Source organism: Meleagris gallopavo, chromosome 1 (genome assembly GCF_000146605.3).
Source record: "Meleagris gallopavo isolate NT-WF06-2002-E0010 breed Aviagen turkey brand Nicholas breeding stock chromosome 1, Turkey_5.1, whole genome shotgun sequence".
NCBI lineage: Eukaryota > Metazoa > Chordata > Aves > Galliformes > Phasianidae > Meleagris > Meleagris gallopavo.
In genome coordinates this window covers 113524213-113538634 of record NC_015011.2, presented here as the reverse complement: position 1 = coordinate 113538634, position 14422 = coordinate 113524213, and the positions used below count along the sequence as shown (strand labels likewise).

At 39.0% G+C, this 14422-nt stretch overlaps 1 protein-coding gene across 1 annotated transcript in view; it reads right to left on the bottom strand.

The window, feature by feature from the left end:
- DMD (dystrophin) overlaps window positions 1-14422 on the bottom strand; it is a 1000055-nt gene that overhangs the window by 43092 nt on the left and 942541 nt on the right. Inside the window, 3 exon segments of the mRNA XM_031557153.1 lie at window positions 1947-2113; window positions 10291-10448; window positions 13164-13249. Of these exon segments, the coding sequence (XP_031413013.1) occupies window positions 1947-2113; window positions 10291-10448; window positions 13164-13249 (411 nt within the window).

The window sequence follows — 14422 nt, the reverse complement described above, 5'->3', positions numbered from 1 at the left end:
GAGATGCTTAGCAAAGAATTTTCAAAAAGAATCCCTCTGTGTCACAAAATTTCTAATAACGGGCAATGCTGAAGAGTTCTAACTACAAATCACTCTCTCTCATAACACACAAAACAAAGCACCAAGATTTTTGTTACTATAACACTAATTTCAGTCCTTTTGGTCTGTGACATGACATGAAACACAGAATGTCTTAAGCAAATAGAGTTCAGAGAAGTAATGCCTTCCTCAACATGTACCATCAGCAAGCCCTTCAGTGCTGATTGAAGGTAGGGATTTGTCACACTCCAGCATCTTCGTCAAAATATAATTTTTATGTATAGAATGCCATCCATGCAAAAATCTGAATGCACTTTTAGGTCATTATTTAATCTCATCAGTTTTATGAGACAGCTAACTTGTATCCACTGCGCTGAACTGCTTGAAAGAGCTGGAGGCATAAAGGTTTTCTTGTTCCAAATACGCTAAGCAGCTCTGTCACAATAACCTCAAAAGAACATTGTTTTACTGTACTGAGGCTCACAGTATTAACTTTCTAAAAGCTGTCCAACACAATGTCTTTTTGTCGAGTTTGTAAACAGGGTCTCAAAGACTTGCAAAGGCAGAGAAAAAAATCTCCAACAGACAGATTCAACTATCGTAATAGAATTGTTATATAAATTTAAGGGGCAGATGAGATCAGACAAAACTGGGAACACAGAGCTCCAGTGTCCACCCTCCACATTTCTGATGCTAACTAACTACACACTATTCATTCAATTGGTATCCTTTGATTTTCGAAGTGCTGCATTACCAATTCCATCCACTTGTCTCCAGCTGTTTATATAAATTGTGAGAGTAATTCAGTAGTTTCATGAACTGTCTCTGGAATAGGAAGCTTTTCCTTTGTGACTGTGTTGAACTCATTACAACCCATCCCTAGCTCTTCTTCAGTAATACTTATTATTCTCCAGTTTCAAAAACCAAGAAGAACAAAAGCAGGGGATGAGTTTCTAAGACGTGACGAATAGCTTGACTGAAGAAAAACCCAGACTCAAAACAAAGCAGAACTTTAGCTATTTCCCTTGTTTCTCACTGACTGTACAATTGTATAGGAGAAAGGGCTACCCCATCATAGGTGTAAAAAAAGCCCCATTCATACTCTCACATGCTAGAGTGAAATGATGGCTCTTCTATGTGGTATTGCTTGTTGCTGTTCAATATTTTGGTCTTAGAGCTAAAATTACAAAAAGGTCTTAGTAAACATCAAGATGTATAGAAGGAAAAATGCCAAAAGAAGATCAGGAACAAGGACAGAAACCATACAAAGCAGCTATTAGTAAGAGAAGCGATAAAACAAGTCTAGGCATAATTGAAAGTGAGTATTTGCTTAGCTGTGAAGTGGATTCTCAACAGGCATACCAGCACACGGCCATTTTACAACACACCGACTTATTCATTGCTATAGTAACCACAGTGTTGATCCAGATGGTTAAATAGATTAGCAACATGTCCAGCATACTAGTTAATATCCCACTAACCACATTCCTCTTCTGTAAAATGCACAGTATCTTTACGTCTGGAAAATTTCAAGTCATTCCTTGCTTTATGCCATGATAGAAAGCAGTTCATTAGGACCCAATTCAGAAAATAAAGCTGCGTGTATAAGAAACTGAATCTAAAGCAAATCATGTTAGTTGTGCAATCTGCCGATACAGTGGCTGAGGCACAGAAAGACTGGAAGGACAGAATACAGAGGAGGGGTGCTATCTTAACCAGTAAATGATTTTTGTTATCTTCAGCTTTTGCATCACTGTACCCAGTCTAAGCGTTACTCTCCCTCATGCCCCATCAAAACTCTCTTTAACAACACACAGAAAATCTGGGACATGACTTGCCTGGGAACAAGCAGAGCTACCTGTACACCATGCAGTGGTACACAAGGTAGAAAGGAAGTTAGTTTGTACCTGAATCCAATAATGGGGCACTCCTTGCAGATGTTACACTTCGCTTGGTGTTTGGCAGTTTCTGCAGCAGCTACCCTGTGCAGCACGGGCAGCCACACCATAGATTGTGGTTCCAGTCTCATCCAGTCCAGGAACAAGGCTGCTTCGATCTCAGGCTTGTTATTTGCCTGCAGCAGAGGGGAAGGAAGACAAGGGTTCAACAGAAGTGATTAGCGTACCATCAGCTAATTAACAGTTCAAGTCACTGTTCTACAAGCTCTGCACCCTTTCCACAAGTATCATTCAATTTCTCCTTCAGTTCATCCATCCCCCAGTAAACCAAGCAACCTTTAGGATACTGCCCTGAAAACAGGAACTAAACACTATTAATGTTTCCAATCTTGCAGTCTTGTTTCCAGTGTTTCCAGTCTCTCATTTTCTCTTACAATAGACAGCACTACTATGTACTCTGTCACAACAAAAATCATCCACTTACAACACCTGGCATTAAAGATAATCTTGTGCCTTCTCTATCTCTTATCTGTACTTGCATAGCACTCCTCATTTTAACTAACGTTGTGTTATTCAATCCCTAAAAATTGCATGTCTTTCTCTCAAAATTCCTTTAACACTCTTCGTTGTCACACTGATTTCCCCTCAAAATGCATATATAAGGAAACCATCTGAAGTCCTTCTCAAGCCTGATGTTGAACATACGAACTTCGCTTCCTTAAAAGCCTCACAGTCCCACTTCCCACCAAATCAACATTAAGTTTCTTGCCACTGCCTGAAAACACGATGCAGCTTTGTCCCACAGAACATGATGCTTTTAGTCTTGTATTCCAGTACCTCCTGCTTTTGCCTCTTCACCAAGAGCAAAACACTCCATTCAAACCTTCCAGCAGTCCTATTTCTCTGTCTTCTTCCCATCATATCCTAAGTAGGGCAATTACTTTATGTATCTGTTGAATAGTAACTCCGAGGAACAAAACAGATTTCCATTGCACCTGGCACTGTGCAAACACCAAAATCATGCGTAGTTCCTTCTTCTCAGCATAGAGCATGCAACAAGGAATAGTAAACAGACTAGAAACACAAAGCAATGGAACAAAAGAGATCGGCACAAACAGAGGGTCACTTGCAGACAATACTGAGGAACAGGGTCAAACAGCTTCAGAAGGGATTTAAAAGAAAACAGTGAAATGAGTGTGAATTTCTAAGGGAAAATTCACTCCACTATAGGACTGAACACAACAAGCACAGAACTTGTTATCTGAGAATCAGGAACCTGGTTTCAGCCCTGAAAGAGATGATGGATCAGGTGGAAATAGCACAGGGCTCCATCTGATAGAAGGACACGAGGGAGGAAGAGCCTACACAGAGGACAGCAACCGTGATGAAGTAGGACAGCATCCCACTCCATTTCTGTAAACCATTTTAATGTGTTATCTCATATTCCTCATGACACGTCCTTCTATCCTTCCAACAGAAACTGCGTATTTATAACTAAGAATGTTTTAATCTTCTGGTTTCCTTTTTTTTTTTCTTTTCCTCTGGGCATTTAAACACAGTCTTCTTTGACCCAATCCTTTAGATTTTAAGTTTCACAATGCAAAGACTTAACTTGTGGTTTCAAATCTATTTGAAGCACTTCAATGAACAGTAAGCATTGACTTATCGTGTACGTGGACCACAATGAACAGGGGATTGAGCGTTGTTTTCTTTTTAATGCCTGCTCTGTTACTTTTACAATTTCTCATGAAATATGAGCTTAGTATGACCTATCTGAAACTTTCAGGTTTTGTTCAACTGAAGAACAATTATAACAGTGAAGTTTGGGAAAATTTTACACTGCAGATCTAAACAGAAGAGAGTTAAAAGAAAAATCAGTTAAGGGTTCTTTTTGTGCGTTTATTTTTTTTTTAAAGTTAACACTATTTATAATCTTTACAAATAAATTAACTGATCAATACTTTCAGGATGAGAAAAATGCTAAGTCTCCAGGACCAAACTCCTGACCACAAGAAAGAAATGAAAAAACATAGAATGTCTCCTGAATAATGGACTGCATTCATACTGACTTAAGATGCTGCTGCAATATGTTAATTAGAAATATATACATATATACGGTCAGGGTTTTCTTACTGGCGTGCCAACATATCTACAGTTATTCAGGCAAAGTCCCTCATTGTTCTTCCCAAAAAAACCCCAGCATCAAAAACAGAGAGAAAAACAAAATAGGACAGTGAAATCCAGGTAACAATGGCAACAGAATTTGTTCAGAGGAGTGAATACTACTTTCCACTGAAGGACATCAATGAATTCAACAAAATAAAATTAGTTCTAGAAGTCTCTTAAGAGAAAGAGGTATTCATGAAATATAATAATTTATATGCCTATTTCCAGTTGGCAGCTACAGAAACAAAGGGGCAGGGGAGTGATTTTCTGCAGCTCATTCAGCAAGCCAGCATCCACCAGAACTACACTGGCAAATCTTTTCTCTGCCTGGCAAGCTACACTTAAAACGCAAAGGTCCTCTAAATCTCTAATATTTTACGAGTATTTCTTTAATATTCCATTTCTAATAGGAAAACATGAAGTGTATTGAAAAGCTGCAGTGCAAGCTGCAGACAGAATAAAAATGAGCAGCTCAAAGCACTACTCTACACTTGTAGTTGCCTTAAATTTGCAGAGAAAAAATGCTGCAGTGATGATAGACTTTCTGTAACTTTCAAAGATCTCTTTTAATTTTGCAGTCACTGTCAATTGCCAGCAGGCCCAATGGTTGCCTACCCAGGGCTCCACACCCCAGCTGTACAAAACTTGTGCTCAGAGAGATTAGGAGCATTAAAATGTATCAGAACTGGTTCCGAATTATACTACATGAAGATTTAAAGACGTGGAGAAAAGCTCGTCAGGGTCAGATGGTAGAGGACAGGCAGTTCCCAACTGTTCCCTGAGCTGCTATTACAATTTTTTTAATAATCTCTAAATCCAGTAAAGGCGGCAGCTGACAATTTTACATAAGGGAAAGTCTGAATTCATGCAGTATGCATCTGAACCAACAAGAGTGAGCTGTAAAGAATATTAATGGTTCTTCTCTTGAACACATTTCTGTGGAACTCCCAATTTTTACGGTAATAACAGAGTGAATCATAAAATAAAATTCATAAAGCCCTTCCCAGCTTACAAGTAACAATTTCTTATGGGGTACATTCAAATTCATCATATTCCACACATCTGTTTTTCAGTATTTATTCTGCAGAAACAAAGGGGAATGGGAGGTTGCATGGTGTTGGCATCTTTATGTAATGCTTAGGATGTTTCTAGTTTTTTTAATTTCCTTCTCACATTCCAGCTAGTACGTTTAAAACTATCCTGCACTGTATGAAGTTCATCTATGCACAATGCAAAATACACTCCAAAATACAGTCATGATGTTACATGAAAAATGCAGTATGTTTTCAGACAGTCATACAACATAGCATCAATTTCTGGTAACATTTTTGAGGAATTATATTTTGCATAGCTGCAGGGCAAGGAACTACTGGAAATAATTTAATGTTATTAATTTAATAGTCTTTTCCATATAGGATGAAAAGCTTTGCGTTAATGTAAGTACTACTTTGGACAAACTCAAACTGAGGAATGGGATTCCTGTGACTTGTTAAAGCTTAAAAATGCAGAGCAAGCCATAAATAGAAGCCCTGTCTCCCAGAGCTTAGAGTTACATTAAACCCTGTTGAACCTCATCTTCCACTCTTGAACAGCTTCCCCAAAACGTTCATGTTCTCCCCACTGCCAGCTGGCAAGAAAACACAAGTCAAGAGCTCATAGTTTCTGAGACTAGCACTGGTTCATAGGCAACAAAGGGAGGATTATTACAAAGGTAACATGGGGCGATGCAAAATGCTTAAATCTGGCTAACTCTTGGAGTGAATGCTTAAGATCATTTATTTCATCCCTTACATTACACTTACTACACTCCACTCAGTGTTTTTAATGTTGTGGTTAAGACTAATAAAGCAAAAAAAAAAAAAACAAAACAAGAATGCAGAAGTGCCTTTGTTTACAGCTTTGTATATATACACTTAAAAATCATCATCTTCTTACGTCTCGCCTCTCAAACTAAATCTCTTTAAAATAACTCTTTGAACCAGTTCTCTTGTAGGACTCTTCAAGATTGCCTCTCAAAGTCAAGCACAGGTTCACAAAATCCTACTGAAATAAAACCAGAACTGCTGTTCTCTGACATAATGTAGCAGCTTGAGGAAGGAGATTTGCTAGTTCCCTGTAGGCCAGTTCTTCTGTGTCAGAGCCAAAAGCAGAAGAAAAATCCTACAAATAGAAACTAGGGCTGTCTGAATCTCAAGAGATTGAGTCTCTCAACAGCAACACTGCATCTGTCCATTATTTCCATACAGATCTCCACACAACTGTACGAAGCTGTTTGTACACGTTACTGATATTTCCTTGATATTAAAAAAATAAATACATAGAAACAGTAGCAATTAAAAATGCAGTCCTCATAAAACAACTGTCCAACCAATTCAAATCAGTGCACATACTGTTAAACTCATTGGCAGTGTCCTGGCCAGGGTTTGGACTTCCCAAACTCTTTCTAAAAGAGGTAACACGCCCCTATTTTGACGTTTGTTTATCTGAGTAAATACACTGTATTCAGACATCCAGTTAAGTGGTTGCAAAAACTTCACTGTCTACTGTCGACCTTCACTGATTGAAAGCAAACCTAGAAATTAAGACTACGCAACAGAGTATTAAAATACTTTAATCTGTCAAAATGAAAAGAAATGAGGTCTGAAATACAGATATTAACTGCTCCTTAGCATCACCTTTACCAGTTTTTTATATAAAGCACTCTATTTTGAGTACACCCTTAGAAAAAATATACCATAGCTTATAGCTAAGAATCAAATATCAAGGAACGGACACTTTCATCTGTCTCTGTTCTCATCTCACATTTCTTCTGTCTCCCAGTGTCTCAGTAAAGCACACAAGGTGGTGATGTGAATACCTAGTCCTCTCTCTGCTACACAAGGAATCATTTAATAGTTTTACACTGGGATAAAAACACAATGCTTTTGTCCCTTAACTAATAAAAATTCACTATCCTACTTACTTAAAAAACACAGCCACCACTGATCTGGAAGTCAAGTGCTTTTACCCCATGGGAATACTGAACTTCCTCAATTTTGTTATGAATCTATGGACTACTTGTACACAGTCTGTGCCCAGGCAGAAGTACATACTCCCCAAATGGTCCTTACACCAAACTTACGCTCTCACCAAAAACACTTTCTTCAAAATCACACAACATACACTGCACCCCATCTCTAAAGCATGGTGACCGCCCTGCCCTCCCCAAGTGCTCCCAAGGACTCGCATTTCAGATCCTGACCTGTGGAGATCTCCCTAGCTATGGCTGAAGAGAAAACGTCCCCTTTTCCTCTGACATCCCCTTCTCCTCTGCTGCTGTCTATGCCAGAAGAAGCTGTTGCCACGGCACCCAACCAAATGGGCATGGGAATTCAGAGGGAATTCTGCAGCGCACTTTTGCCACAGACTCTGACATGACTGCAATTTATTGCCAGCTTATCAACACCAGAACAACAAAATCAGTCTAAAAATCTAAGAAGATATTCCTCATCGTGGGTGAGCAGAGAAAGATTTAAATTAGTTCAGATACAGTAATGTTAACCTATTTTTAAAACCTGAATTATCTCACCCAAATGAAGAAGGAAGGGGGCGGAAGATGGCTGTGTGAGAAGGGCTATGAGGTCATGCATGAAGCGCCTAAAGCACCACAGGGAAGTGTAGCTGAAACCAGCTCAGGATCATGAAATGCAGAAGGGGAAAGCCCTGAAAAGCTATGCCTGCACCTTCCTCGTGTTCATTTTCCCCTCCCAGCAAAGGAAGCTGAGTGTGTATTAGAAGACAGAAAGAGGGAGCAGCCAGGAGAGGTGGCAGGCCATGTCCTTGCGGGCTGAGATGGCTGCTCCACAGGCAGCCACAACTTAGACCCCACACTGCTCCCTCTCAGGAACTCCCTACTCAAGGCACAGCTACCTCACAGCATCTCCTACACAGAAAGCATTTCACTGCAGTCCTCTCCTCTCCTTCTGGAAATGTCAAACCTCTCCCCATTTCTACTTTTGGCTGCTTTTTTTCATGTCTCATCCTAACCTGCCGTTCAGTCTCCTTCGTTACTATTATTTGCGCTGTCATTCTTACTGTCGCTCCCATTAGGTGACTCTTGAACTTGGCCCTTTCTTTTCCACTCCTTGGTCCCTTCTCCCTCCCTATGCTCCTCGCCTTTGGACTCTATCTGTCCCCCTATTTTCCCTCCTTTTCTCTCTCAAGCCTACGTAGAAGACTGCCTTAGCTGCTGCAAACCAGATTAGAAATCACCCTCCCACAAGTTAAAACCCAGTTTTCATCTGCAGGAGGAAGAGAGGATACAATTCCTTTCAATGCAGATAAGAAAACTTGTTTTTAGTGGAGGTAAGAGGAGAAAATCTCAGGTTTTCCAGCACTTTATGACCACTTTATGTGGAAGTTCTGTACTTCTAGAAACACTGGCAACCAGATGCGATGCTGCATTTAGCCAGTTGGCTTTTCTTCAGTTGTTATAATTTTGCTATACCATTTTATTCAAATAATCATTTACTCCAAGTCTTCCTCCTATTTTATAAACAACGGTTTTTGTGTGTCTCACAAATACAAATTTTATTGTTTTCTTCCTAATATAAGCTCACAGATTGTTAACTCTTTTACAGAAAAACATCATTTTCTTGTTAGATTACAAGGTCACTTTCTTCATCAGTTTCTCAATACCATTTTTTAAGTGAGGTTGCTATTCTCTTGGGAAAACGATAAGATGTGGCAATTCCTAATTTCCTAGGAAGGTCACTTGCTCAAAACAGCTTTTGACATACAGTCTCTCATTGTGGATTTGCTGCAGCACCATTCTGCAGCGGTCTCATCTGAAAGCCTCATGAAGAACTCTTTTCAGAAGCCTTGAAAGCCCTAACAGGGTTTAACCTACCTGTCAAAGCTACTATGCATAGTAAATCAGCTTGAGTTATTCACCTGGAATACAGCCCTAAAATGTATTAATATGGAAATGAAAAAATATGAATCCTATCGAATCAGACAAAAGAAATTTGGAAAAAAAAAAAAAAGCGAATATCCCATCACAACTCAAAGTTCCTGTCCATTTTAGAATTAGACTGTATCTGTAGTCACTGTCTGTAAGAAGATTACTATCAACTATTAATATTCATTGAAAAAAAAAATTGCTGTTTGTTGCATGTTATACAGCAGAACTACTACCTAATGAAATTTGAGCAGCAGGCAAAGCACCAAGCAAAAAAAATCCCCTGCCCCCATCCAACCAAGGAAAATCCCCAAGGGACAGTTACAGGGTTGAACAAAGTTGTTTCCTTTACTGTGATGCAGAATATGCACAAAGACCATACATTACCTCCCATCTTCTACCTTTTCATTAAGTAGCTGTCTTTCTCTTCTGCATTTTCCTGTTAGTTAGCAAAAAGATGAATAATTCCCTTAACTCTCTTCCTCCTCAGATTAAATAATTTACAAGTGTGAAAAAGAGCCTGGAATTGGCTATGTACTCCTCTACGGATAAGGCAGAAATTCTTTCAGAATTCTGTTAGGATGAAAAGCTGCATTACCCATTCAAACAACGAAAAAAGCTCATCAGGAGCTCCTCAGCCCTAGAAAGCACTTCAGTCAGTCATGTTTTCACATCCCTCTGCTGAGCACACAGCTGCCACTGGCATGTATATGCACAAAAATTAGTTTAACCAATGTTGTTCATCTACATGGTGAAATAAATGGTGATCTACTGCTGGCAGAAGAAAATTATAAAGGCAGGAACTGTCACAACAAAGACTTCCACTGCCTGCAGGATTCAGTTACGATACAGGCCCTGATGACAATTACTTGCTCTCCAGATGACAACATAAGTTTTAAGAACCAGACTGGACGGGGTTTTGAGCAACCTGCTCTAGTGGGAAGTGTCCCTGTCATCGCATGGCAGTTGGAAGAGGATGACCTTTAATGTCTTACCAATCCAAACCATTCTATGTTTCTGTGCTAACTCAGGCTTCTTCCATCACTACCTCATTTCTAGTGAAGACAGTGCCTACAAAGAAGCAGTGCAATTCATAGACAGCTTGTCAAATAAATAAACCAGTGAATTCCATTAAGCAAATCCTCAGTATCATAATCCTCCAGATTGTTCTGTCCTCTTCAATATGGGAAGGCTAGCTGGAAAGGAAACATCTAACAGAACATTAATGGAGATCAAAGATGAACTTACAAACTGGAAGCAGCTTCTGACGCTCGGCTCAATGTTGCTGCCCCCAAACGAAGCGACCTCCCCCAGCTGTCGTGGGATCTGGATGGAGTCGTGCAGCAGTAGTCCCAGCCGGCGCTGGTCACAGAAGCCAGTAGAGCTCGCCACCTGCTTGAACAGGTCTGGAGAAACATAAAGGACACCGAGGCTGAAACACCATGGGGACACACAAGATAGGGATGAAATGTGCAGCATTTCAAAGGGATAAATGGCCTTGATGGACACAGACACAAATGTATCCGTAGTTTGGCTGCTTTGCTTCTCACAAATGCTGCTTCTGTTAAATAAGTGTTGATTTTTAGTAGCAATATTCGCTTGTACCAGTGAAAAAAGGCCATTCTATCACTGCGCCTGTGCCATTGCTGACAACAGCAGCTGTGATTCTGTAACAGAGCCAACTAAACATCAGGATCTTTGATTCCAAACAGTGTAAAAGTTCTAGAAATAATCAGCTCTTAGCAATAAGTACAACTCAGAATCCAATTATCTTTTAGATGAGTTGATCTGAAATACAAGAACTCCTAACTTTAGTATAACATAATCTTTTAATGCAGGTATATTTCTAAAATGAAAGAAAAACATCACAGTATGACAGAACCTGGCATGCACTGGGAACATTAGTATCATACTGAGTTTTCATTTTTGAAGTGAAATGCCACTTTAAGTCATGTGCTATTACTGCGTCATGCTAGAAAATGACCTTTACAGGATAGAATTATCCTTTCATAAACCAAATTTAATTTAGTGGGAATTAGTTATAGTATGTATATTATGAGGATATTTTAGAGTTTGTAATAAGAAAAATCAGGTTAGCATTAGCTGAAATATTTATTTGGTCGTATCTCAGATGACAATACATGACTTGAATAAGTTCTGCTTATTTTTCAAAGAAAGAAAGAGAGAAAGAAAGAACAATGGGAAGGAAAGAGCAAGCAAGGAAGGAATCACTAGAAAAAAATAAATCCTTTTTCTATAGCCTTAACATATCACCTGACAAGAGAGATAGATAAGTCACAAAGGTGATTCAGCACTGTTCAAGATAACTTTCTCAGAGTAGCAATGGGAGGCATTTTCTTCCAAAAGAATAAAGGAATGGATGGAGAAAAGATTACTTTTTAATTACACATTTCACTTTTGCCAAGACTAGTTCTATGACACACAATTTGGGGAAAAATTCTTCCCCATAACCTCTGCAAGTCAAAAGAATTCTGCTCTTTGAGAAACAACACTGCTCTACTACACAAATGCTGGAATCATAGAATCATAGATTGGCCTGGGTCGAAAAGGACCACAGCGATCACCTAGTTTCAATCCCCCTGCTATACGCAGGGTCACCAACCACCAGACCAGGCTGCCCAGAGCCACATCCAGCCTGGCCTTGAATGCCTCCAGGGATGGGGCATCCACAACCATCTTGAGCAAATCTTTTCAAAAATCTTTCCTTGGAAAATTTTTAAGAGGTGCAACTCATCATGTAAATGCAGCTATGTTAACAGCAACTACATTATGACTTTGGCAGGGATGGTGAAGCCAGTCCACAACCTGGCAGAGATGATTCCTTCCTCTCCCACAAACTATTCAGCTTTGAATTATCCTCATCAATAACACTGTGTTCTGCAACATCAAGAGGGTTATGCATTACCATCTCTACACACTAAGGAGACTACAATACACGAATAAAAGTTTTTCTTTATAACTGATAATTCACAATGGGACATCATTGAAAAAAATATCTGTATTATTCCTCTTTAAAGACCCTTTGAATACTTTTCCACAAAACCTCCACTGAAGATCTAAACTGTGACATTCACAGTGATTGCCCTATAATCCGATCCAATTACACATACACATATATGATTTGTACAACAGACTGTTTTAGGACTGTTTATTTTTACTTCAGCTTTTTTCAGCACTGATTAGCAGAATAATAAACTAATAACCACTGATGAAGAACTGCTGTGGCACTGGAACAAAATCTGAAGGAGAAGGCTTTTTCAAAGCTTGCACGAGTGTTATGTAATTTAACCAGTAAGTAACTCTTGAAAAATGTCCTTATCAGTAGATTTTTTCTGGATCCCTGCCTCACTAATAAACTGATTCATTAGTAAGTTGAACCAAAAATGTCAAGTTGAACTTTCTTGAGAATTATACAATTTGACCCATTATAATATGCAAAATTCCAGCATGGCTTTAATATTTATTTAAAAGTAACAACTATGTTTAAATGTAATATATGTAGTATGATTCAGATCACACTGTGGAAAATAGTTTTAAAAGATAACACATTTCAAAATGCTGTAATGCAAGCTGTCCTGTGGATCAATACTGCTTTTCTATCGCTTTTTTCATCTCACTGTTTACATATTTTTTTTCTCTACTGTGGCATGTCAAAAGCATCTACCACCCTTTTACGCAAAAGCATTAAGTTTCAGCATTTGCATTTTTCCATCCAAGTTGTGTGGATGTGCATTTCTGTGTATGAAGGTGTGCTAAACCAGTGGTCTCCAAAGGGAAATGTATGCAACCCAATGGGTGTGCAAATCCTTTCAGGCACAGTAAGAAAAATGTTTTGTGCTGTTAATAAATTAAATAAAACCTGTGTGCATTTCATCTTTATCTCATTTTCTTTTTTAATTTCTGTTTTTCTGCTTTATAATGCACATAATATAGTAGTACACTTGTACATATAATTTATAAATAAATATGCTCAGTGCATGCTCAGTGATCAAGAAAGTTTGGAAACCACTGTGCTGAACTACCTAAAACTGCAGTGAACAAGCAGGATAAATGGAAAACAGAATATAAACTAAAAAATATAAGGAATTATGTTGACTTACATCTATACTTATCTTCCAGGTGTGCTTTACAAAGAGATACAACACCAGTTTTGAAAGATAAGACACGGATCCTTCCTGTTCGACCCCTAAAAGGAAAGAAATATTGGCTGATTATATAATCCATTCATGTGAGAACTTGTTGGCTTTTACAAAGTTTAACACAGCACTGCAGTCTTATTAAATGAAGTCACAAAAAAACCCAACTTTCCATGGCATACATTGGCCTGCTAGCACATATGTTGGAAACTGAACGTAAAATATAGAAGTGAAGTTCCATGGGCAAAGCTAAAACAAACTGAGCACTTTTACCAGTACAATCAGAAACAGTCTCATGCAGAAATAATAATAGATATTGACAGAGGCACTAAGTAAGTTGCTAATTAATCTTGCCTAAAAACAAGGAGAATGGAGGGAGGTTGTACACTTTAGTCAGTAACGTAACAGTGGTTTATGAGCTCCTTCTCCCATCACCCAAACCTGAGCAGGCTGAAAGCCCTGGTCACCTCAGTTCTTGCAGTGTCTCGACTTGGCCTTCCCCCATAATCACTTTCACACCAGTTTGTGATGTGTCTGTGCTACTGCTTTTGCTTTTTGATGGGCGTATAATAAGAATATCACCCTCTATGCTGCAAGCAATGCAGAGACAAACCTTCAGCCCTTTTCTCATAGATCCAATTCAGCTCAATTTACTCGCCATTGCTGGCTTCAGCTAAGACTTACCTCACGTAACATTACAAATACATAACACCTATTGCAAATGAGACATACACAACACAGTAAGCTAACACCTAGACTTGACTTTTGGAAGCACAGACTTGTCAACAATTTTGAAGTGTCACCAATAGGAACACCACTGAAAATACATTAAGTAATGGACAGGCATGTCATACCCATGCACTAGGCTGCACTATTAGCCAGGATGCATGCCTTCTTTTAATCCTATTAATGCACTGCAAGAGTCAACAGTGCTCATTTACCTATGCCTGTTCCCTGCAACACCTATAAAAGGTGCAGTCAGAAAATGGTGAACAAAGCAGAATTCAGAATGTGCAGCCTTTTTTTTTTTAAGTATCTCGTGCTTTTCACCGTGAATAAGCATTTGCTGCTTACCTATGCTTTCCCCACTCTGCTCCTTTTACTCCTCTCCCTCAAAGCTTTTCCAAATTAATTATCATCTGTGCCCTGAGAAATTCCCGCTGATGAACACCAGGCTCATGCAAATTATACAGGAGAAGAATGTAGAATTATTATTTCCCTGC